Source organism: Capra hircus, chromosome 11, assembly GCF_001704415.2.
Source record: "Capra hircus breed San Clemente chromosome 11, ASM170441v1, whole genome shotgun sequence".
Taxonomy (NCBI): Eukaryota; Metazoa; Chordata; class Mammalia; order Artiodactyla; family Bovidae; genus Capra; species Capra hircus.
The window spans coordinates 105440443-105464616 of NC_030818.1; the positions used below are offsets into that span (position 1 = coordinate 105440443).

A 24174-nucleotide genomic window follows, 5' to 3' on the forward strand; every position below is an offset into this window, starting at 1 on the left:
GATGTGTTTCTGAAACTCTCTTGCTTTTTCCATGATCCAGCGGATGTTGGCAATTTGATCTCTGGTTCCTCTGCCTTTTCTAAAACCAGCTTGAACATCAGGGAGTTCACGGTTCACGTATTGCTGAAGCCTGGCTTGGAGAATTTTGAGCATTACTTTACTAGCCTCTGAGATGAGTGCAATTGTGCGGTAGTTTGAACATTCTTTGGCATTGCCTTTCTTTGGGACTGGAATGAAAACTTATCTTTTCCAGTCCTGTGGCCACTGCTGAGTTTTCCAAATTTGCTGGCGTATTGAGTGCAGTACTTTCACAGCATCATCTTTCAGGATTTGAAATAGCTCAACTGGAATTCCATCACCTCCACTAGCTTTGTTCGTAGTGATGCTTTCTAAGGCCCACTTGACTTCACATTCCAGGATGTCTGGCTCTAGATGAGTGATCACACCATCATGATTATCCGGGTCATGAAGATCTTTTTTGTACAGTTCTTCCGTGTATTCTTCACACCTCTTCTTAATATCTTCTGCTTCTGTTAGGTCCATACCATTTCTGTCCTTTATCGAGCCCATTCTTACATGAAATGTTCCCTTGGTATCTCTAATTTTCTTGAAGATATTTCTAGTCTTTCCCATTCTGTTTTTTTCCTCTATTTCTTTGCATTGATTGCTGAAGAAGGCTTTCTTATCTCTTCTTGCTATTCGCTGGAACTCTGCATTCAGACGCTTATATCTTTCCTTTTCTCCTTTGCTTTTCGCTTCGCTTCTTTTCACAGCTATTTGTAAGGCCTCCTCAGACAGCCATTTTGCTTTTTTGCATTTCTTTTCCATGGGGATGGTCTTGATCCCTATCTCCTGTACAATGTCATGAACCTCGTTCCATAGTTCATCAGGCACTCTGTCTATCAGATCTAGTCCCTTAATCTATTTCTCACTTCCACTGTATAATCATTAGGGATTTGATTTAGGTCATACCTGAATGGTCTAGGGGTTTTCCCTACTTTCTTCAATTTAAGTCTGAATTTGGTAAAAAGGAGTTCATGATCTGAGCCACAGTCAGCTCCTGGTCTTGTTTTTGCTGACTGTATAGAGCTTCTCCATCTTTGGCTGCAAAGAATATAATCAGTCTGATTCCGATGCTGACCATCTGGTGCTGCCCACGTGTCGTGTCCAGCTCTTTTGTGACCCACGAACTGCAGGCGGCCAGGCACTTCTGTCCATTATTGGGTTGGCCAAAAAGTAAAATCAATGGAAAACCTCAGATAAACTTTCTGGCCGACCCAATATAATACTCACACTTCAGGAGAATATATGTATCTCTCATTACAATGTTGTTGAGGCTTTTTCTTGACTGATGTTTATGTAGGAAAAAGGCATAAATCCTCGAATGCAAAACATTTTCTTTTAATGTGGGGGAAAACCTTCAGGCATGATTCCAAAGTCAGTTGGTTAGCTATTAGAATCATGTGTGGATGTTTGGAAAAAGTGTGAGTTTCACTGAAGGAGGGGTCCAGAGCTACCGCTTGTTAACAGCTATTTCAACAGTCATAATCAGGAAACAATATATTAAGTGTTTCATGTACTAATATGATAGTTTTTACTTTTCAGTGATTAACCGTGCTTGAGTTCTAGTTTAAGAAATTGGTTGGGGATTTTGAGTACAGCCAATTATAATACATTAAAGTTTTTATAGTACTTTAAATTTTCCCACTTAAAATAACGGGAAATTGGACTCCCAGTACAACATTTGATTTTTAGGAATGGATTAGTGAGGTCAGACAAGAAATAACTATATAGCATTAATACCAAACCTTATGACACTTGAACATAGCGTAGGGAAGTCACAGAGCGCATCTCAGTGCCAGTCCAAGAACCCTCCATAAAGTACAGTCACACAAGGTCCAACGTCACATAGAAAATAATGATGACGACCTAATGTAGTTTTTTGTAAGACTGCAAAGACAGTTCAAGATCTGAAAGCTTTTAACTATAAATCCCCACATGCAAGCAGAGACTATATGATCTCTATGGATGCTGAAAAGGCCTTCAGCAAAATTCAACAGCTATTTCAGATAAAAGAATACTTACTGAAATAGAATTTAATGAATACTATAGCATGACTTTACACACACACATACACACACACACCTCTCAAGCCCAAAACTGTAATCTTACTTAGGGAGGCAGAAACAAGGTGAGGGGACCCACTAACTCCAATGTTAGTGTCTCAGCTGGTGCAACCAGGCAGCAGAAAAGAAAGCAAAAGCAAGGAAGGAGCACCTAAGATCTAGAAAGGGATAGTTAGAACCGTATCGCAAAGTCTTATATAATATTCTCAGGGGGAAAAAGACAATCAGTGCTAAAACTCATGAACAATTTGAGAATTCAGGAAAGCAGTAGGACACAAAATTAACATATAAAAGTCAATAGCCTAAAATTCTGCTTCTAGCAGAAGTTATAGTAGGGACCAAGTTAACCCTCCCATGTGAGTAACAATCAAAAACACCAAACATTAAGAAAATGAAAAGCCACTAACTGGGAAAAAATATTTGCAAATCACATATCTGATAAAGGTCTTATATTAAAATTATACAAAGAACTCTAAAAAGTCAACAATTAGAAAAAAACCTAATTAAAAAGTGGGCAAAAAGTCTGTTTTCAGACCACAATGAAGTAAACTAGAAATTGATAACAGAAAGATAATTCTCAAAGTACACAAAAATTAAATAGCATGCTTCTAGATAACATATGAGTCAGAGAAGAAATTCCAAGAGAAACTGTAAGATATTTATAACTAAATGAAAATGAAAACCCAGTTCTAACAAAGTTTGTTGGACAGAAGGGAACTCATAGCACTGATTTATAGCTATAGCTACATTAGAAAATAAAAATCCAAAGTCAATAATTTAGCTTCCACCTTAGGAAACTAGAAAAAGATGAGGAATTCCAATCCAGAGGAAGCAGAAGAAAGAGACAATGAGAATTAGAGCAGAAATCAACGGAACTGAAAGCAGTGGAGAGCATTAATGGAACCAAAAGCTGGTTCCTTGAAAGGATCAGTAACACTGATAAGCCTCTAGCCAGGCTAAGATAAAAGAGGGGAAACAACAATTTCTAACACCAGAAATAAAAGAGGGGACATCACTACTGATCCCATGGACATTAAAAGGATAATAAATTAATACTGTGAACAACTCTATGCCCACAAATTTGATAAACTGTGAAATGAGCCAACTCCTTGGAAGGATGCAATCTGCCAAAACTCACACGAGAAAAAATAGATAATTTAAATACATTCATAGCTATTAAAGTGAAACTTTGAATCAATAATTACCTTCTAAAACAGAGAGCACCAGGCCCAGATGGGTTCACCAGTGAGTTCTACAAAATACCTAAGAAAGAAATCATAGCCTTTCCCTATAATCTCTTTCAGAAGATAGAAGCAAATCTGAACAAATTCTAGGAGGCCAGCATTTTACCCTAATACTAAAACCAGTCACGACATCACAAGGAAACTATACACCACTATCTCCCATGAATATAGATTAAAAATTCTCAAACAAAACATTAGCAAATCAAATCCAAAAAAGTATAAAAAGAATTATATACCACAACCAAGTGGAATTAATCCCAGGTATGAGAGACTGATCCAAGAATCAAAAATCTATTAATATAATCCATCACATCAACAAACTGAAAAAGAAAAAATCATATGCTCGCATCAACAGGTACAAAGAAAAATAAAAGGCATTTGACAAATCCAATACCTAGTCGTCATAAAAACTCTCAGTAAACTGGAATAGGGGGAATTTCCTCAACTTTATAAAGAATATGTACCAAAAGCCCTACAGCTAACATCATACTTAATGGTGAGAAACTCAAAGCTGTCTTAAAAAGATCACATACAAGAAGATGTCCCCCTCTCACCAATCCTTTGCAACAACATACTGGAAGTCCTCGCTAACGCAATAAGGAAAAAAAAAGGAAATAAAAAGTTTACAGATTGGTAAGTAAGACTAAAAAAAAAAAAAAAACCTGTATTTGTTAGCAGATGACTTGATCATCTATTTAGAAAATCTGAAAGAATCAAAAAAAACTCCTGCAAGGTTTCAGGATACAAAGTTAACATACAAAATTCCTATATACCAACAATGGACAAGTGGAATTTAAAATTACAAGCACAACAGTATGCACATTAGCATCCCCTCAAATGAAATACTTAAGTATAAATCTAACAAAATATGTACGAGTTTTCCCCGTGAGGAAAACTATAAACGCCAACGAATTAGATAAAAGAGCTAAGTAAATGGAGGGGCATTCCCTGTTCATGGATGGGAGGGTTCAATATTGTCAAGTCGCCAGTTCTTTCCAACTTGATCTATAGATTCGAGGCAATCTCAATAAAAATCCCAACAAGCTGTTTCACGGGTATCAGCAAAGTGATTCTAGAGTTTTATCAGGTGATGTAAAAGACTCAGAATAGCCAACAGTTTAATATCGAAGAAGACCAAAGTTGTAGGGTCAGCATTACCCAACTTCTGGAGTGGGCTGCCATTCCCTTCTCCAGGGGATCTTCCCAACCCAGGGACCGAACCCAGGTCTCCTGCATTGCAGACAGACGCTTCACTGTCTGAGCCACCAGGGAAGCCCAAGACTTACTACACAGCCATGGTAACACACAGTGTGGTCCTCGCGCCAGAACGAGCAGACAGATCAGCAGAGCAGAGCAGAGCCCAGAAACAGACTCCCACAAGTTGCCGGCAGCGCAGCGGAGCAAGCCTCGCCAATAAACGGTGCTGGAGCAACCGGACATCCACACACAAGATAAAAAGAAGGGTCTAGAGAGATTTTTCCACCCTTCACAAAAATTAACCCAAAATGGCTCAGAGGCCTAAACACGAAATGCAAAATTAGAACACTCCTGTTGCTGTCCAGCTGCTAAATCCTGTCTGACTCTGCAACCCCATGAACTGCAGCATGCCAGACTTCCCTGTGCTTAGTCGCTCAGTCATGTCCAACTCTTTGCAATCCATGGACTGTAGCCCATCAGGTTCCTCTGTCCATGGGGATTCTCCAGGCAAGATTACTGAAAGGGCTGCCACTCCCTTCTCCAGGGGATCTTCCCAACCCAGGGATCAAACCCAGGTCTCCCACATTGCTGGCAGATTCTTTACCGTCTGAGCCACCAGGGAAGCCCAAGAATACTGGAGTGGGGAGCTCATCCCTTCTCCAGGGGATCTTCCCGACCCAAGAATCAAACTGGGGTCTCCTGCATTGCAGGCAGGTTCTTTACCAGTTGAGCTACCAGGGAAAGATTGAGGGCAAGAGGAGAAGGGGGCAACAGAGGATGAGATGATTGGATGGCATCACTGACTCAGTAGACATGAGTTTCAGCAAACTCCAGGAGATAGTGAAGGACAGGCTTCCCATGGACTGCAGACTTCACTATCTTCTGGAGTCAGTGATGCCATCCAATCATCTCATCCTCTGTTACCCCTTCTCTTCTTGCCCTCAGTCTTTCCTAGCATCAGGATATTTTCCAGTAACATTCCTAGGAGATAATTAACAACTTCTGCTCCATAAAAGACATCAATAGAATCAGAAAACAAGCAACAAACTGAGAGAAAATGTTTGCAAAAGACACATCAGATAAAAGACTGGCATTTAAAATACACAAAGAGCTCCTAAAACGCAACAATGAAAACGACTACCTGCATAAACTATGGGCAAAAGACCTTAGCAGACATCTCACAGAAGAAGGTAGACAGAGGGCAGGTAAGCATACGAAGATGTTCCACAGCAAGTGATATCAAGGAAATGAAAACCAACACAATCTGATACCACTGCACACCAATTAGAATGGCCAGATTCTGGAACACTAGCAATACCAAATGCTGTCAAAATGTGGAGCAACAGAAATTCTCATTCACTGCTGGTGGGAATGCAAAATGGCGCAGCCAGTTTTGTGGTTTCTTCAAAACTAAATATATTCTTGCCATATGGACCAGCCATCGCTCTCTCTAGCACTCACCCAACGGAGCTGAAAATGCGTGTCCACACCAAAATGTGCACAGATGCTCACAGCAGCTTTACTCATACTGCCAAAATCTGGAGGCAGCCAAGATGTTCTCAAGCAGCTGAATGGATAAACTAGGGTGCACCCAGATAGTGGAGCGCTGAAATGAGGTGGAAGTCGCTCAGTCGTGCCTGACTCTTGGCGACCCCGTGGGCTATACAGCCCATGGGATTCTCCAGGCCAGAATACTGGAGTGGGAAGCCGTTCCCTTCTCCAGGGGATCTTCCCAACCCAGGGTTGAACCCAGGTCTCGCATTGCAGGTGGATTCTTCACCAGCTAAGCCACCCGGGAAGCCCTGAATAATAAAATAATGGAATGTTCTTCAGCACTGAAAAAAAAAAAAAATGAGCTATCAGGCCATGAAAAGACCCAGAGAGCCCTTAACCTGCACACTGGTAAGTGAAAGAAGCCAACCTGAAGAGGCCCCATACTGCATGGGTCCAGCCATATGGCATTCTGGGAAAGGCGAAACAGTGGGGACAACGAGAAGGTCAGTGGCGGGAGTCACGGGCGGATGAACAGGCACAGCACGGAGGGTTTTTAGGGTACTGAAAGCATTCTGCATGTGTGGCCACACAATGACGGCTATGCCCTATTATACATTTGTCCAAACCCACAGAATGTACAATACCAGGAGTGAACTCTAATGTACCCTATAGACTTTGAGTGATTATGACGCGTCAATGTAGGTTCATCTTTGGTTAGGAAAAAAAAAAAAAAAAGCACCATTCTGATGAGTAATAGGGAAGCTACTGCATGTGTGGGGCACAGAGTATATGGAAATCTTGGTACCTTCCTCCCAATTTTGTTCTGAAACTTAAACTGCTCTTTAAAAAATTAAGTCTCTACAATTTTTTTCAAATAAAATATTTAAAAGTGGACAAAAGATATTAATAGGCACCCAACCAAAGAAAACTGCAAGGAGATCCAACCAGTCCACCCTGAGGGAGACCAGCCCTGGGATTTCTTTGGAAGGAATGATGCTGAAGCTGAAACTCCAGTACTTTGGCCACCTCATGCGAAGAGCTGACTCATTGGAAACGACTCTGATGCTGGGAGGGATTGGGGGCAGGAGGAGAAGGGGACGACAGAGGATGAGATGGCTGGATGGCATCACTGACTTGATGGACGTTGAGTCTGAGTGAACTCCGGGAGTTGGTGACAGACAGGGAGGCCTGGCGTGCTGCAATTCAAGGGGTTGCAAAGAGTCGGACACGACTGAGCGACTGAACTGAACTGAACCAAAGAAGATATACAGATATTAAATCAGCATATTAAAAGAAGCCAATATCATATGTTATTAAGGAATTATAAGCTAATAAATGAGATATCATTACACATTAGAATGGAGAAAATTCAAAACATGGGCAGTACCAACTGTTGGAGAAGAATGTGAAGCAATAGGAATTCTCATTTATTGGTGGGAATGTAAAGTGATACAGACAATTTTCCAAATAACCAAGGTGTCCTTCAACAGATGGATGGATAAATAAACTGTGGTCCACCCCAACAACCAAATATTATTCAGCACAAAAAAGAAATGAGCTATCAAGTCATGAAAAGACACGGAGGAACCTTAAATGAACATGGTAAGTGAAAGAAGCCAATCTGAAGAGGCCACATACTATACAATTCCAACTATATGACATTCTGGAAAAGGCAAATGTAAAAAGGCACGGTGAAAAAAAGGTCAGCGGTTGCCGGGGTCAGGGAGCAGGGGCCACACCTAGGTTTCTGTGGACGAAAGCCAGGTGGGACCCTCAAGCTAATCCAGAAAGAATCATACCCAGGGGCTCATTTTGGGAGTCTGGGAAAACACACACACTACCACCTTGGGAGGTGAGACAACACAAGGGACCAGGGCAAGCTTTCTTGCAAGGAAGCAGTGAGGAAGGGAAGGCTCAGCAGCCAGAGCATCCAACCGCACTGTCACAGCCGGCACAGGGCACGGGTCCATCGGCCCCAGGGGAGAGCACCCCAGGGGAGAGCACGTGTGTGTGCCTGCGTCTGTGTGTGGACAGGTCTGCACACGCGCAGGCAGGTGGCAGCATCTGGGTCTGCCTGCGACTGTATCTTCATCTGGAACTCCGCGTCAGCTCTGCCCCTGGGAATGCTCTCTCTATTCTTGGTGCTCACGAAACACCGGCGCTCTTGCGCATAGTGTGAGGGGCTAGTCTTTGAAACCGGGAGGCTGGCATTTTCATTACCCTGTGCGTTCAGTGCCTGAACATGGTCAGCTGTGGGACCGCTGCTCCTTCAGGACCTCAAGCAAAGGCCCGGGAGGAACCGCAGAGCAGGGGCCATGCAGCATGGAAGACCACCACCCTGAGACGCCCCTCCTCTCCCCTGCTAACTCCCAGCCTCAGTCTGGTCTGTGGCCACAGTTCCTGGCAGCGTCGGTGCGACTGTGGAGAGCTATAACTACATTGCGGTCTGTCTTCCCGACGGGACTCTGGGCCCCATGAGGACAGCCAGTCGCGCTCCCTCCTGCTGGGCCTCTGCACTAACAGCAGGCCTGGCACTTGCCTGGGAACTTGCAAGTATTTTTGGAAGGGAGGGGACTAAGGCTTAAGTGACACGTAACAGTGACGGCGCTCCTCTGGGGCCCTGGAAAGCAAAGGAACGCAGAGGCACAGATGCCGACAGCAAAGACGCTCCGCTGCGAGCAACTCAGAGGCAAGCTCTGTCCCCCGGCGGCCGCTGCGGGGCAGGAGCGGGAGAAGGAGCACAAACCGGGCCCACACGAGGGGGGCCCTGCCCAGCTGCTGCGGGGAGATACTCACTGGGAACAGCCGTGGTCTCGCCGGGAGGCCCGGTCAGCGTCACTGGAATATGCACAGCGGTGCTCAGATCCGAGGGCTGACTGCCCATGCGAGTAACATTCCGCTGATTGTCTGCATCCTCGGGCTGTTCTTCCACCTTCTCTAGACAGGTGCTGGGCAGGGCATGCACAGGGCCCACACCAGTCACCACACTGGCCTCCAGGTCACAGTGCGACTCCCTGCAACCAATGATGCTCGTCAGAGTGACACAGCCCCAAACTCCTGTTCTATCTGCAAAACCCAGCTTCTTAAACCCCTATCTGATCAAATAAATCCCTGACCACCTCCTCTGTTCTGATTTTTATCATCCTGAACATTCTGTGTTTTGGGATCTGGAAGGTAGGGTTGCAGCTGACTCACCTGTTCCCTGGCAAAAGGCCAGGCATGGCTGACATCACATTATGTGTACCTAACAGAACTGTTGGCAGAATGAAGAAGCCTGGAAGAGGGTGTTACCCTAAGCCACCCTACCTGGGGCCCCACCAGGGCCACGCACAGAGCTCTGCAAACGAAGACACTGCCTAGGTGGGGCTGATTCTGAGCTGCAGCCTCTGACTATGAGAGTTCTGGGTGGTCTGTGACCTGTTGGCAAGTGTGGAGATTGCTGGTCTCAGCCTAGCAGCCCCTGTTACCCCCAGGCTCTCCCAGTCACCCTGGGAATCCTGTCCCAGCCGGGGGCCAGGCTGGCTGGCCTGGGGAGGGACCAGGGCGGGTCCTTTCTGGCTGAGGCACACAGCCCAGCCCGCTTCCGTCACACCATTAGCCTGGAGTCCCCCACCCCACCCCACCCCCGGCTCTCCTGACCCTCCTTCCTTCACAGTGGTCCCCGTTTTCCTCTTCTCTCTGGGTCACCTTGTTCTTTCCAAGTCTTCCTGTTCCAAACCAGTCCCAACGATTTTGCCCTAAGCCTCCCTTGCCCCTGGGCCCCTTAGACTAGGCTAAATTTCCCTGAGCCAAGCTCCCCAGCACGCGGGTGAAAGGATTTCTCACACAGCACCAGCAAGGCGGACTGTCCCCTCCCGGGGCCGCGCCCGGCCCGCGCCCCCGCCCCGCGCCGACTCACCTGGGCTGGTGGTTTCGGGGCTCCTTGTCCCTGTCCTCCGCCTCGGCCTCCTTCTCCGCCTCCTCGAGTGCGGGCGGCGCCTTGTGTCGCGCTCGGTGCCGCCGGGCAGGCTCCTCGCCGCTCTCGGCCTCCCGGGGCCCGGCCCGGGGGCCGCCGCGGTGCCGCGCTCGCCGCTCGCCTTTGCTCCCGGGCGCGCCCTCCCGGCTCGGCTCCGGCGCGTGCCGGTGCGCGCGGTGGCGCCGGGGCTCGCGCTCCGCGGCCTCCTCCGGGGAGCCCCGCCGGTGGTGGCGCCGGCCGCCGTCCGGGCCCAGCCCGCGGCCTCGCTCGCTCCTGGCCTCGCGGGGGCCTGCGGCCTCCTTGCTGCGGCTGCGGCGCGGTCGGGCCCGCTCCTCCCGGGCCCCCGGGTCCCCGCCCTCCGCCTTCGGGGCGTCCGCCCTGTCCGGCTCCCCCGCCGGGGCTGCGGCCTTGTCCCTGTCCCTGTCGCGGTGCCGGTGGTGCCTGCGCGGCGGGTCGGCAGCCTCGCCGGCCTCCCCGCCCTCGGGCCGGGCCTTGCCGCCCGCGGGCCCCCGCGCCCCGTCCCGTCCTGGCTCCACCACAAGCGGCCGGTCCAGGTGCGTCTTCATGTCGGGCCGCACGTGGCGGGAAGTGGCGAAGCGCAGCCGCTCCTCGGGGTCCATCTCGCTATACAGCGCTTCACAGCTGGCCCGCAGGTTCTGCAGCCGCAGCTGGCTGGCCCGCTGCTCCCACACCGAGCGCGCCTTGGCGGAGTTCTGCTGCCTGCTGTGGGGAAACCGCCCCTGTGAGCCCCCTGCGCTGCCTCCCACCTCTCTGCTTCACAGGGGAAGCCACTGATGGACACAGAGCGATGGACGGATGGCAGAGGACGCAGGGACGCAGGGCGAGAGGAGGGAAGAAGGCGGCAGGAGTCCTGGCCAGCCCAGCAGAGTGGATGGGCTGAGTCGGTGGCAGATACCCGGGGTAACAGACCTCGTCCCTGTGCCCCTTGTGGGGGAGCCCACAGACTGTGAGAGCCTCACCTGAGGTGGGGGCCCCAGGCCGGAGGGCACAAGGGATGCAGGGCAGTGGGAATGGCAGGCACTAGCATGAGGTGGCAGACAGGCTTCTCGGGCAGGTGGGCCACCTGCCAGGAAGGCCAAAATGGGGCAAGGAGGAGGGCAGCATCCAAATGGAGTGGGACTGGGTGGGAGCTGCCTAAGGAGGGGCTTCTCCATCTCTCCCTCCAGGAGGAAAGTCACTGGCCAGAAGCACACAGAGGGTGTTTGAGAGGGAACTCAAGAAGAGGCGGGTCATCAGGAGCAGAGGGGAGAGCGGCCCAGGCAGTGAGGGGCCCTGGGACAGCTGGCCCTCAGGAGTTGGGCAGGCACGCTCCCTGAGTTGGTCAGACCCATTTGGGCAGCTGCCACTGAGCTCAATGACCATTTGCTGAATGCCCAAGAACCCAGCGTCAGGTCTGGGGCTGGACACCCCCTCTGTGGTCACCAGTACCCCCTCTCTCTTGGCCCCACAGAGGCTGAGAGCTCTCTGGCACCAGGAATGGCCTGTGGCCCGGGCTCAGCCCTCACAGCACAGGCTCCTGAAGGCCCTGGCGGCCACCTGCCAAGCTCACCCACACGATCATGGGCGGGCGGTCCACAGCCCGGGGTGCATAGAAGCCCCTTGCATTCTGCAGTTTCCACTGGACAAGACCCCAGAGTGGGTAACCCCAACACCACCTCGGCCAAGTGAAAACTGCCTCAGAGGCCAGTCTCGTCCTTCCCCTCTGGAGGTTCCTGGAACCCCCTGGGGCAGCAGGGGCAGCACAGGACAAGGATGGCCGTGGCATCTGGATCAGGTGGCATCTGGCCACCTCCGCCAGCCCTCACGCCCACCTCTTGTCCCCACGGCACACTGAGCACAGAGCTGTGACCCACAAGGGCCACAGCAAGTCACTGACGGAGCCAGGACCGGACGCATGCAAGGACAAGAGGGAAAGAGTGTCTGAAGGAGACATGAGGCCTTGGCCAGACTCCAGCTGCACAGACAGCACCGCGGAGAGCCACCACCCGAGGGCCCTGAGGGCCGGGCTGGACCGGCCCACCCCAGCTCTGGGCTGCGGCCACGGAGCACCACACTAGTCCTGCCCTTGGTGGGGTCAGTCCAGGTTCAGGGTGGGGAGCCGTCTCCAGGGGAGCTCCCGGGAGTATGAGAGCGGCAGAGCCTGCTGTCTGTCCCTGGGGGCCCAGCAGGGGGGCAGGCAGGAGACGCCTGAGGGACAACTGCTGGCCTCTCCGGCCATCTGCCGACCACACCTTAGCTGCCCCCCAAGCCCTGACCTGCTGCCTCATTCCCGAGGCCACCTCGCAACAGACCACCTTATCTTTCTTTGGCTTCAACCCAGAGCCCCCGGGGACCTCCCCATCCCCAGCTGGCATCAAAACAAAGGGTCCGACTCTGAACAAGACTGAACCTTATACAGTGGACAACAGCCACCAGGGGGAGTTCCCCAGGTGCCGAGGCCACAAGAGCTGACAGCCAGCCACTGGTCAGCCTCCTCATCAGCCCAGCAGCCGGAGATGGACCTGAACTCTGAGCCATATGGGCAGCAGGTGGTGGCCTGCTCAGATGCAGCCGTGAGCCCTGGGGCCTGTGCCATCTGTCAGAACACAAACAGGCCGGCAGTGAAGATAATGGGGACACGTGGCGGCTCAGGAGGAACGGCTCTGCCCTCACCCTTACCCTCAGACACAGCTCTGTCCCGCCCAGGAACCAGCTCAAGCCCACGAAGAGGCGGGTGGCCTGCTGGACTAGAGAGTGCGGCCAGGCTCCCTGCATACCTGCCCAGCCCCGCCCCCGCTGGACTGCTGCCACTGTGGGCCTCCGCCCCCTGGGACTAGCTGTGCCCACCCAGCATGCAGCACGGCTCCTCTCCGGACGTGCCTCTGGGTCTGAGCCTTGCTGAGGTGCTGCCTGCGGGCCTCTCTGTGCCTGCTCTGCCTGACACACGCACACTGTGGCCAGTAAGCCTCCCACCCCATGCCTCTCCACCAAGTTCCCAAGCAGCTCAGGACATACAAGAGACCCCCCCCATGCAGAGTGGCAGGCGGCTCAGACCCAGGCGAAGGCCTCCCTGAAGGAGGCCCAGGGAGAAGCCACCCCACCACGTTCCAGCCTGGCTTGCCTGCAGAGCTGAGTTCAGCCGCGTGCTGACAGGACTCAGAAGGAGCCTCTGTGGCATGGCCCTGCTTTGAGGAAGCTGAGGAAGCTGTCACCCCTAGCTGTGACAAGCAGAAGCAGCCCAGGAACAACACTGGGGTCAATCATTTGGGCCCCAGCCTCTTACCCTGTGGACGTCAGGGGCCCGACAACCAGCAGCTCTGCATTCCTGTGGCCGTACCAAGCCCAGCTCTGTGCTGCCCAGCAACAGGGGGATGGCGCTCAGGGACCCCAGGAGCGCCAGTCAGCACCAGGGCACAGAGAGGGCACCTGGCCATCCCCAGGGACTTCTAACCTGCAGGAAGAGCCCCTGGGGACGGTCAGACTGGTGTCACCCCCCCAGCGGGGCCCCCTCAGTGCTCCTGTGGCCCCGCCTCAGGCTCTCCCTGTCTCTGCAGCCTTGCAAACAGGCAGCAGCTCTGCTCTCGCTAGAACTTCCTAAGGGTCACAGAGACGCCCTCTCCCAGGTAAGGCAGGCTGGAGCAGGAGGGCCCCACATATGCCTTGAGCCCCTGAGGACCCTCTACTTCACAGGAGCTGCAAGGAGACAGCCCAGTGGCTCCCCGTGGTGGTCACCTCAGGAAATGCAGACCCGCTCAAGATGCCAGAGTGACCGCACAGTGGCAGACAGCAGAGAGGACGGACCAGGAGAGGAGAAGGGGCTGAGCTCGGAGAGCCTGATCCCAAGAGCGGGCTGAGCAGGATGTGAGGGCGCCAGGGCGTGCGCCTGTGTCCCCAGCGGGGCGCGGGGGGTGGTCCTGGAGCTGCCCCCTGAAGCGAATGACTTGAAGTGGGAAAGCAGAGTTAGGGGCAAAGGTGCTGGCGTGTGGTTATCATGAAGCCACAGATGGAAATTGTAGCAGAGACTCACGGTGAGTTTACGCTGGAGACAGATGAGCTGCGAGTTACAGTACCTCGAGTTTGCTTTACAAAACTGCACATGCAAGAAACAGAACAGAACAGGAGTGAGACCACCAGAGAGAGTCCTGAGAGATGCCAGAACACGCATGAGCCGCGCCGGGTCAGGGCAGAGGCGCAGCGTGCGTCCAGGCCGGAGGCCAGGGGCGCTTCTGTCAGAACACCAGCCGAGACCTCGGGATAAAGGAGACATTGAGGGAGCGCGCACGCCCAGCAGAGCAGCAGCCACCATGGCTGGAGGGCAGGAAGGTCACCTGGAGCCGACCAGCCCAGCTCTGTGCCCACCGCCCCTGGAAGGGCAGCAGGGCCGGAAGAGCAGGCACCTCCTGACATGCAATTCTCGACAGCCCTCCTGGGCTGGAGGACCTGGTGCCTCCATCCCCCAACGCTGGGGACCACTAACCCCTTCAAGACAGAGCCGAGATGGCTGACACAGGGGCCTTACCTGCTTGCGGCCTTGTCTGGGCCCTGCTTCCTGACCACTGTGCTTGGCCCCCAGCCAAGGCTGCCCAGGCTCCGAGTCATCACCTCCCACTCACCACCACCCCTCCCAGGAGCAAACAGGTTCCATCGCCAGCCCATCTTCCCTTGAGTGTCTTTCTAGAAGCTTTTCCAAAATCAATAGAGAGAAACCAGAGATCTCTTTACAGTCACTTCCCTGCAAGGTAGCGTCCCCAGGGGAGGACCAGGTGGGTACCCAGCTCTGCCTTCTCAAGGCTGAGTTGACAAACATGTGAGAAGCTCAGAACTACTCACGGGCCTGCTGACCCTGCATGCAGAGAGACACATGTGTCCAAGAGAGAGCACAGCAGTGCGCATGACCAAGTGTGCGACCTTGGGAGTGTGTGTGAGTGTGACTGAGACCGTGGACATCAAGAGTGGGTGTGAGTGTGAACACGTGTGCAGGAGGGGCCACGGGCACAGCGCTCCTGAGGCAGCCAAGAACTCGGACGACCGTGTCGGCCTGAGTGTCCCCCCTCCGAGGAGCCTGAGAAGACTCCCCTGCGGCCGCACACGCCGGGGTCCCGTGGAGGCTCGAGTGACTCGGGCACCCCCCCAGGAGGGGCCAGCGCAGAGTCTCAGGCAAGGTCCACGGAGCCCTTCAAACATCAGAGACCCTAAAACTGCCCCGAGCACCCGAGGCCCACAGAGCACATCTCGCCAGGCCCCGTCGCCCAAGCTGCACAGCACAGCCTGGGGAGCAGGCTTGGCGGGGGACACCCTGTGCCCCCACCTCAGCAGCTCAGACAAAGAAGTGGCCGTGAGAGGCTGGTGCTGCCAGCGGAGCAGAGAGCCGGGCGGATGGACAGACGGATGCCCCGCCCTCAGATGCCTCAGCGGACGGAGAAAAATGAACAGCCACGCACAGCGGCCTCACCCCCACCCCCATGCCTGAGGCCAGACCTCCTCCAGGAAACGGGACCTCAGGGGGTCACATCAGAGCCCCTGTACGTGCATCTGAGGACCCAAAGCTGCATCCTAGGCAGGACTGCAGAACCCACAGGAGGACCCAGGGGCCAGCTCCTGGACACACCCCAGGTTGGCTGCGGCGTGGACAGGTCGGCACCAAGCTCAGGGCCTGCTGTGAGGGGAGCACCAAGTGTCCCCCAGGCCCTGGGGACACAGGGCCACAGCCTGGTTCCTGCACAGCAGCGTCCTGAACAGGGCGAGGGCAGAGAAACAGAAAGAGCGTCCAGCCCTCCCTTTCTGGTGTCCGGACAAGCTCCCTGTGGCTGTGCGGGAGGCCCCACCTCTCTGGGGCCTCTGCCCAGGTGGGGGTGGACACCCTGCCGCACATTCCCAAGGAGCGGGCAGCCCTGGCCAGCAGCAGGGGACACAGGACATCGCACTCCCCTCCAGAGAAGCCTGAAGGCAAATGGTACACAGAAACCACACAAGGCCCACGCGGAAACACCGCGCAGCCACCACCACATCCTCCACGCAGACTGCCAGCAGCTTACACAGTGTGGGAGAAGAGGCTGTGACAGGGAGTCCCCAGGGTCGCTGTAAGCCCAGGACCAAGCAGACAGAGCAGGTGTGCTGGCAACAAGACTTCAGGACAACTGGGCACCGAGGCCGCAGCAGCTGGTGGAGCGGGGGCAGCTGTGTCCTGCCTGGCTCCCTGCAGGCCCTGCCCCCGCCCCACCTTCACTCCCAGCAGGCCCTGCCTCCTGCCTTCACTCCCTGCAGGCCCTGCCCCCCGTCTTCACTCCCAAGGCCTGGGACCTCCCTTTGCTTCTTCTCCCACACAGGCCCCCACCTCTGGTCACCTTAGAGACAGGACCTCTGCAAGTGCCCTCCTAGAAAACAGGCCATGGCCCTGTGGCTTCCAAGCGAGACCGAGCTGCTAAGATGAACCTCACCCACGCATCTGCACACTTCCAGAGACTCATCCCCACCAGAGCTCTCAGCACTGACGCCTGCCTCACCCATGCATCTGCACACTTCCAGAGACTCACCCCCACCAGAGCTCTCAGCACTGACGCCTGCCTCACCACGGAAGGGCCTGAAGCTGCCCCGGCCCTCTGACCTCAGTCAGCACAGCAGAGGGGCGCAGCTGCAGAGCGAGGGCCCATGGGTCAGCCCCGGGAGCCCGAGGGGCTGGGAGGGTGGTGAGCGTGGGGCTGGAGGCAAGACTGGAGGCTCCAGGTGGACTCGGTCTGGCCCCAACCCTCCTGCGCTCTCTTGCGGTCACCCAGTGACCAGACACGGGGCCAGACTTTCCTGCCTCCTCCCCGGGAGCCAAGCTCCCCCGGCCACTGCAGCTTCCGGCCCTGGGCTGGGTGCTCTGCCCTAACCTGAAGCCCATAGCACAGCAGTGGTGCTCCTGCAACACGCCTGGAGGCCCCACAGAAGTCTCAGCCCCACCTGACCTCCTCTCATCAGAGAGGCCACCTCTTGACCTCTGTCCCAACACCAAAATCTCAAAGGTACTTTGGGAAACTGTGCTAAGACTCTTGGGCTGCTGAAGTACCATGTTGAATCTTTCGCCTCACAAAGCACATTTATGGAAAACTGAGCCTAAGTCAGACAGACTAATTCCTTGGAGCCGCCCAGGACTGTCCAGGGGGACCGCCTTCGGCAGGCCACCCCCACCCACAGCACTGCCAACACCTTGCTCTCATCCCAGCAGGGAGCAGCCAGAGGCTCTACCTGGTGGTCTCTGCTCAAAGGCCCATCTCGGCTCCTGGGGAGGGCTGTGTCCTGAGAGGCTCCCGTCAAGGCAAGGGCCCCTCCCTAGAAGCCCCAGGAGGAGCTGGGCTCTGCAGCAGCCCTGCCACCACCCCGTGACCACTCCTAGAGCCTTACGTGGCAATGGAGATGTTCGCGGCAGACATGGGGCTGACTTCCGCCACTTCTTTCGCCTTCTGCAGAGCAAGCTTCTGATTCGCCGCTTCTTCCATCTCCTCTTCGTCCTGTTTGGACAGACAGGAAAGCGTAGCTAGCTGAGAGTGCTGTGTCCACTCTGAGACCCCACAGAAGCCTCAGCCCCACCTGACCTCCTCTCACGCCACCAGCTCTTCCTCCTAGAGCCTCTGAGTCCTTCCCGCCCTCTGAGCCACAGGCCAGACAGCTGGCTCCTGCCTCAGCACGACCCACCCAGGCTCCAGACACCCCTGCTATGCCCATCTCTGCAGGCAGCAGTTCCCAGTCAGCACCCTTCCCCACATGCTCACCACTGACAGCACCGCTCTGGAGCTCCGGCCCAGGAACACATTCCCGCGTGTCAGTCTCATTCTGGCGAAATGCAAACCCACCTCTCTATTCCCACCTGCTCCCCCTCCTGCCTACCCCCAGCAGTTGTCTCACTGGAACGAAGTCCGTCTCTGCCCCAGAGCAGTGAGCCAGCGCAAGGGGCAGCTGGCCTCCCTGAGCCCGGGTGCCCCTCAGCACCACCCACGGGAGCCCTCCCCAGGAGTGTCTAGCAGGGCCACCTCAAAACCTCAGAGCTTTCCCACCCAGACCCACCAGGTCACCTCCGACCACCCATCCCCAGCGGTGACTGCGCCTGACCATGGGTTAGATTCCTCACTGAGCTCCTGAAGAAGAGCCCCAAGGCTCTCTGCCTCCGGGCCAGCATGTGACGCCTGAGCAGACGCCTTGGCCCACCTCTGCCCACTCCACGCAGAAGAGGACGGACCCTCCAGCCCCGAGCCCACATCACCAGGCAAAACCAAAACGTTCTGCTCCTCAGATCTCTAGGCTGAGAGCTCTAGGCTGAGTCTACAGGCCCACCAGTCTCTGTGTGGTCCAGCTACATCACTGGGACCATCCTTATTTCCCTCAAGGCCCCAGCCCCAGGCCCACCTGGCTCCTCTGGAAGCTGGCATTCCCAACACATCCCAAACATCCTTGAATTTGCTTTTAGGGGCACAGTAATGGCAACTAAGCCCCTGTGAGCTGTCTGTACATTTCCCACCATAGAGAAGAGCTTCCGGCTCCAGGGCCAAGAGGTCAGCGGAACCAGGCCCCCCGCGAAGCCCCCGAGGGACGCCCCTCCTCCAGCTCCGGGCTCCACCCAGGCTCATGGCCCTCAAGTCACTCCAGTGGCTGCTCTACACACTTGACGTGAGTTCATTTCCAACAAGGGGCACCGCCGTGTATTAGTGGGGGCACAGAGGAGGGAGCACCAAGTCCCACTCTTTGGGACCCTTGGCCAGCCCAGGAGTGCCCAGAGCCTGACTCGAACAGGCCTCCACTTCCACCTCCGAAAGGGAGAGGACCCCTGAGTTAGGGCAGTCTGTCCAAAGGGGCCACCACCCAGGGTGTCCAGGCACGGACACAGGGCCCCAGGACACAGCCTGTCAGTATATCCTCCCACTGACAACACTGAAGGGGCAGTGAGAGCTTTGACCTCAAGCTCAGGACAGCTGGTGCCAGATCACCAAGGCTGCTGAGCACCCCTGGTTCACGGGACTCCAGAAATCCTGATGCCAGAAGTGCTCTGTGGCTGCACCGGCCCCCCCAGCCAGGGGCTTGGGCCACTCTCCAGCCGCTCCTGGATTGCGAGATTCAGTCCAACCGACTGACAGCCCTAATAGGCAGGCCAGGGGGATTCCCGACCCTCAGAGGAAGGGAGGAGTCCAGACCCACAGGCACAGCCCAGCCCAGTCGAGCGGAGGCAGAGGCGGGCGTACCCATGAGCCCCTGGGGAAACATTCTTCCCAGGGGGCCAGGTGGGGAGGCAGGGCCAGGAGCACACGGACACCAGAGCCTCTGCAGCCTGCAGAGACGTCCAGAGCCCAGCTTCCCCAGGGGAGACCCCAGTCAAGCCCCAGAGCAGGGGCAGTGTTAAGAGTCTTGGGACGTGCAGGACTGAGTGGGTGGCTGTCAGGGACAGTGGGGGCGAGCACACAGACACACAGGTGTGCACCCAGGCACACGCACACTGACAGCAGGTGCGTGCCCGTGAGGGTCAGAGCGTCCTCAGGCCTCCGAACCACGGCCCCTTCATGCCAGCAGCCAGGCTTGTCAAAGCGCCAGCCTGAGGCTGAAACGGCGGGCGGCCTGCACCACCCGGGACAGACAGCATGAGAGTACGCTGCACCATCCGGAGGGATGCCATGGGGAGACATGTGTGATCACGTCCCCCACAGGCTCAGGGGTGTGAGATGGCTATTAGCTGGCTCCTGCGGGGCACAGGCTGGAGAGAAAGCCGTCCCGCTGGGTGCGGATGTGCTGGGAACAGACACCAGCTGCTCCTCCAGCCACCAGCCTGGCCCAGAATCCGAGGGCAGCACCACACAAGGGCAGGACCACTCGAGCTCAGCCATTCACACAGGAGAGCAAACACAGGGGTGCCCTCCCCTCCCAGAGAGGGTCACAGGGTCCCCTCACCATCTGGGGATGGACATAAGGGACCCTCCCCTCCTGGGGATGACCACAGGGTCCCCTCACTGCCCTCTGGGGTGTTCAGACCCTAAGGCCCACCTCACGATGGCTCTCTGAGAGGACACAGCCGCCACTTCACACACTGAGGCCACCGTGCCCTTCAGTCCTGAGCCCAGGGCAGCCACACCCCCACCATCCAGGCCTGCCTCTGGGCTGCGTTCCCTGTGGGCCACCTCCTGCTCCCACGCGGCCTCCTGTTTTTCTGGCCATCCTTCCCAGGTCTTGACTTCCCAGAAGTGGCCCTCACGGTCACCCCCCTTCCTGGCACAGTGTCCCCTGCCTCTCCAGTGCCCCCACATCCCTGCATATCCAGGACTTGAGGAAAGCCCCGGGACAGCGGCCACACGCTCCTAAAGCAGGACCTGGCCCCCTCATGACGCCGCAGCCTCTCCAGGGTGGCATGGATTGACCCCATCCACCCATCCTTGGGCCGCAGGTGTGCACCCACCCACATACCTTGGTCAGCTCCTGAGCATTGGCGAGGTTGTCCACAGCGATGGCCAGGAAGACATTCAGCAGGGTGTCTGGTGGCTCCAGCTAAGGAAGGACATCTGTGCCCCAGCCTCCCCACGGGCAGGCCACGGCTTCCTCCATGCAACATCTTCCCAGGTCCTGGCCAGCCTTGCCTCCTTCCTGGGTGTCCCCCGATCCCCCAACCCTCCAGCCATGTCAGCCCCCGTCAGACACAGCCCAGCCCAGCTGCTAGACGGCGGCCCCCTAGCCTCCTTGATGCAATATCTGGGTAGGTGACCTTGTAGCTCAGGGCCCCCTGTCTGGCAAGGAGGCATTAATACCCTGGGGCTCAAGGGGAACCACACCCCAGGGTTCCGCCTCATGGATAGACCTATGCAGGGCTGCAGCAGACCCATGAGACAGCACACTGAGGTCAGCTGCTGCCTCCTGGCATTGCCCAAAGCCGCGGGCAACCCAGAGGCCTTGCCATGCCCAGAGAGCAGGATGAAGGCCGTGCCCCGTGGGGCCCCGAAGCAGGGAAACACTCCAGTCAGGCAGGATGGGGGCACCTGTGCAGAGCCTCCCCAGCTGGGCTTGCCCTGACCCTGCAGAGCCGCCTCCCGACTCCAGACACAAGCCTGAGGAGCGCCCTCCACACAAGACCTTCCCTTGCGCTTCCCTGCACATTCACTTCTACCAGGGGGAGGCTTTTTAAAAGCTTGGTGCCAAAACCTAATTACTAATTTAAACTGAAGTGAAAACAAAACAAACAGCTGCCCTCAGGCTCAAAGCTCATGTCTTTCCCCGAGTCCTCCTTTCCCAGCCCACCATGGTGGGGGAGGAGGAGAGGGACCCAGGAGGCACTTACCCCCTCGCCCAGCCCACAGAGGATACAGTTCCCAAACAGCGTCAGGACAATGAAGTACACAGACGAGAACATGCCCTTGCTGACTCCACCTTGTGATTCGATCCCATGGTACATCACCGCATTCCAGTCCTCCCCAGTCAGGATCTGCGGAGGAAGGGAGGGAGAGCACCCAGGCGCATCCCATAGCCCCCAGCGCCCACACACATGCCCAGGGAGAGACAGCTGAGCCCAGGGCACACGTGTGTGCACACACAGGTTCTTGGATGACACGCAAGGCAGCCCAGGGGCTTCCAAAGAAGCTTCCAGAAGGGCCATGGCTGCTGGGCTGAGTCTCTACCAAGAACGGAAAGGGAGCTCTAGGGAGAGAAGGCGAGCAAAGGCAAGGAGACCAGCACTGGGCTGTGTGGGGTCAGCCCAGTGGGGTCCGCCTGGTGGGCTCCCCACGTCCCCAGGTGACAGGTCACTGCCACGCAGGTGAGGAACCCAGGGCTCAGGGGCGGCATGAGCTCTCAAGGCCAGGCAGCAGCCGCAGCCTCTGACCTTCCAGGTTGCTACCTCCTCAGTCCAGTGGGTCCAGGCTATGAGGGCGGCTACACACAATCCTTGCCCCATCAGGAAACGGGTCTCATTTTCATTTGTACTTTTGGAAAAGTGCAAGGGGATAAGACAACAGACTCTCATGCGTCCACCACTCAAGATGGAGACTGCTGGCATTTCGTAATGTTTGCGTCAGGTCCCATCGCCCATGATCACCCTTGACAGGCAACCGCAATCACAAATCTGGGGTGCGTTCCCATCTACACCACACACATGTACACACACAATATACCATGTGTGCTCCAAACGTGCAGAGAAAAGCGCCAGGCTACACACACGGTTCTGTTCATTCGCCGTTGCCTCCCTGAAGTCAGCCCATGTGGACACGTAAGCCCACCGTCCCTGGAAAGCGCAGCACAGGCCCTTCCACACGTCCACCCGTCTGTCTGATCTTCACTGTGGTGGCTTCATAGTGAGCCTTGACACACAGTGGGGCCGATCACTCCACCCTGAGCTGCTTTTGCTATTTCTGGATATTTACTGTCCCACAGAATTGACATGCTGAATGCCAAGAGAAGTTCTGCTGGGATTTGAATCACTGATTAAATTAGGGAGAACTGACCCCTTTACAACAATAAGGCTTCCCATTCTAAAACCTTTGTTTTCAGTTCTTCAGGTCTTTTAATAACAAGTTACAATTTCACATGTAAGTCTTGCATATTTCTTGTGGATTTATTTCTGGGTAACTCATAGCTTTTGTAACTACTGTAAATGAAATCTTTCATTTTAGTTGAATATTCTAACTTAGTAATACAGGGATATAGAAAAGCTCTATCTTTCAAATGCTTCTCTTGTGTTCAGCAGCACTGGTGAATTCTCTCATTATTGCTAACTGAGTCTCTGGGTTTCTATGTAATCACATCCTTTGTCTATTCCTTTCCAGTCCTCCTATCTCTTCCTTTTCCTTATTACATTGACTTCAACTGCCTGAATACTAGCTACCCTTGGTTTTTCTTTAGTCATAATGCTTTCAACCTGTATTAGTCTGAGTTCTCCAGAGAAACAAAAGCGATGGGAGATGTCTAGGTATATCTTATCTTGTGATTATGGAGAGTAAGTCCCAAGACCCACAGCTGACGGGGAGAGATGACGGTGTAAGTTTCAGCCCAAATCTGAGTCCAAGGGCAAGAGAAACTGAATGTCCCAGCTCAAACATATTTGAGCAGCAAGAGTGGACTGTCCCTTACTCCATGCCTTCCGTGGGCTGGATGAGGCTCCCACATCTGCTTTCTCAGTCCTCCAGTTCAAACGTTCACGTCATCCAGAAACACCCAGAAATAGTGTCCAATCCAGGCACCCCATGGTCCAGTCACATTGCACATGAAATTCACCGTCAACAATCTTTTGTCTGCAATGTTTGCTACGGTCATTCTAAAACAACAGTTTTATTTAGATATAGTTCATTCAGTCGCTCAGTCATGTCCAACTCTTTGTGACCCTTGGACTGCAGCATGCCTGTCCATCACCAACTCTGAGAGCTCGCTCAAACGCATGTCCATCGAGTCGGTGATGCCATCCAACCATCTCATCCATGGTATCCCCTTCCCCTCCTGCCTTCAATCTTTCCCAGCACCCGGGTCTTTTTCAAAGAGCCACTTCTTCACATCAGATGGCCAAAGTATTGGAGCTTCAGCTTCAGTCCTTCCAATGAATATTCAGGACTGATTTCCTTTAGGATGGACTGGTTGGATATCCTTGAAGTCCAAGGGACTCTCAAGAGTCTTCTCCAACACCACAGTTCAAAAGCATCAGTTCTTCGGCGCTCAGCCTTCTTTATGGTCCAACTCTCACATCCATACAGGACCACTGGAAAAACCATAGCTTTGTCTAGATGGACCTTTGTAGGCAAGGTAATGTCTCTGCTTTTTAATATGCTGTCTAGGTTGGTCACAGCTTTTCTTCCAAGGGGCAAGTGTCTTTTAATTTCATGGTTTTAGTCACCGTCTGCAGTGATTCTGGAGCCCAGGAAAATAAAGGCTGTCACTGTTTGCATTGTTTCCCCATCTATTTGCCATGAAGTGATGGGACCAGATGCTGTGATCTTTGCTTTTTGAATGCTGAGTTTTAGGCCAACTTTCTTCCCTCTCCTCTTTCACTTTTGACTTCCCTGTGGCTCAGATGGTAAAGCGTCGTCTACAATGTGGGAGACCTGGGTTCGATCCCTGGGTCAGGAAGATTCCCTGGAGAAGGAAATGGCAACCCACTCCTGTACTCTTGCCTAGAAAATCCCACGGACAGAGTACCTGGTGTCCATGGGGTCACAAAGAGTCGGAC

General features: G+C 54.5%; 1 protein-coding gene across 2 annotated transcripts in view; it reads right to left on the bottom strand.

Moving 5' to 3' along the window:
* The window catches only part of CACNA1B (calcium voltage-gated channel subunit alpha1 B), a 217778-nt gene that overhangs the window by 76873 nt on the left and 116731 nt on the right, over nt 1–24174 (bottom strand). For both annotated transcript variants that reach the window (XM_018056199.1, XM_018056200.1), the window contains exons 16-20: nt 21330–21447; nt 20439–20506; nt 17400–17506; nt 9960–10739; nt 8858–9075 (exon numbers count right to left, since the gene is read on the bottom strand). In XM_018056199.1, coding sequence (XP_017911688.1) covers nt 8858–9075; nt 9960–10739; nt 17400–17506; nt 20439–20506; nt 21330–21447 — 1291 coding nt within the window. The remainder of the gene's footprint in view (nt 1–8857; nt 9076–9959; nt 10740–17399; nt 17507–20438; nt 20507–21329; nt 21448–24174) is intronic.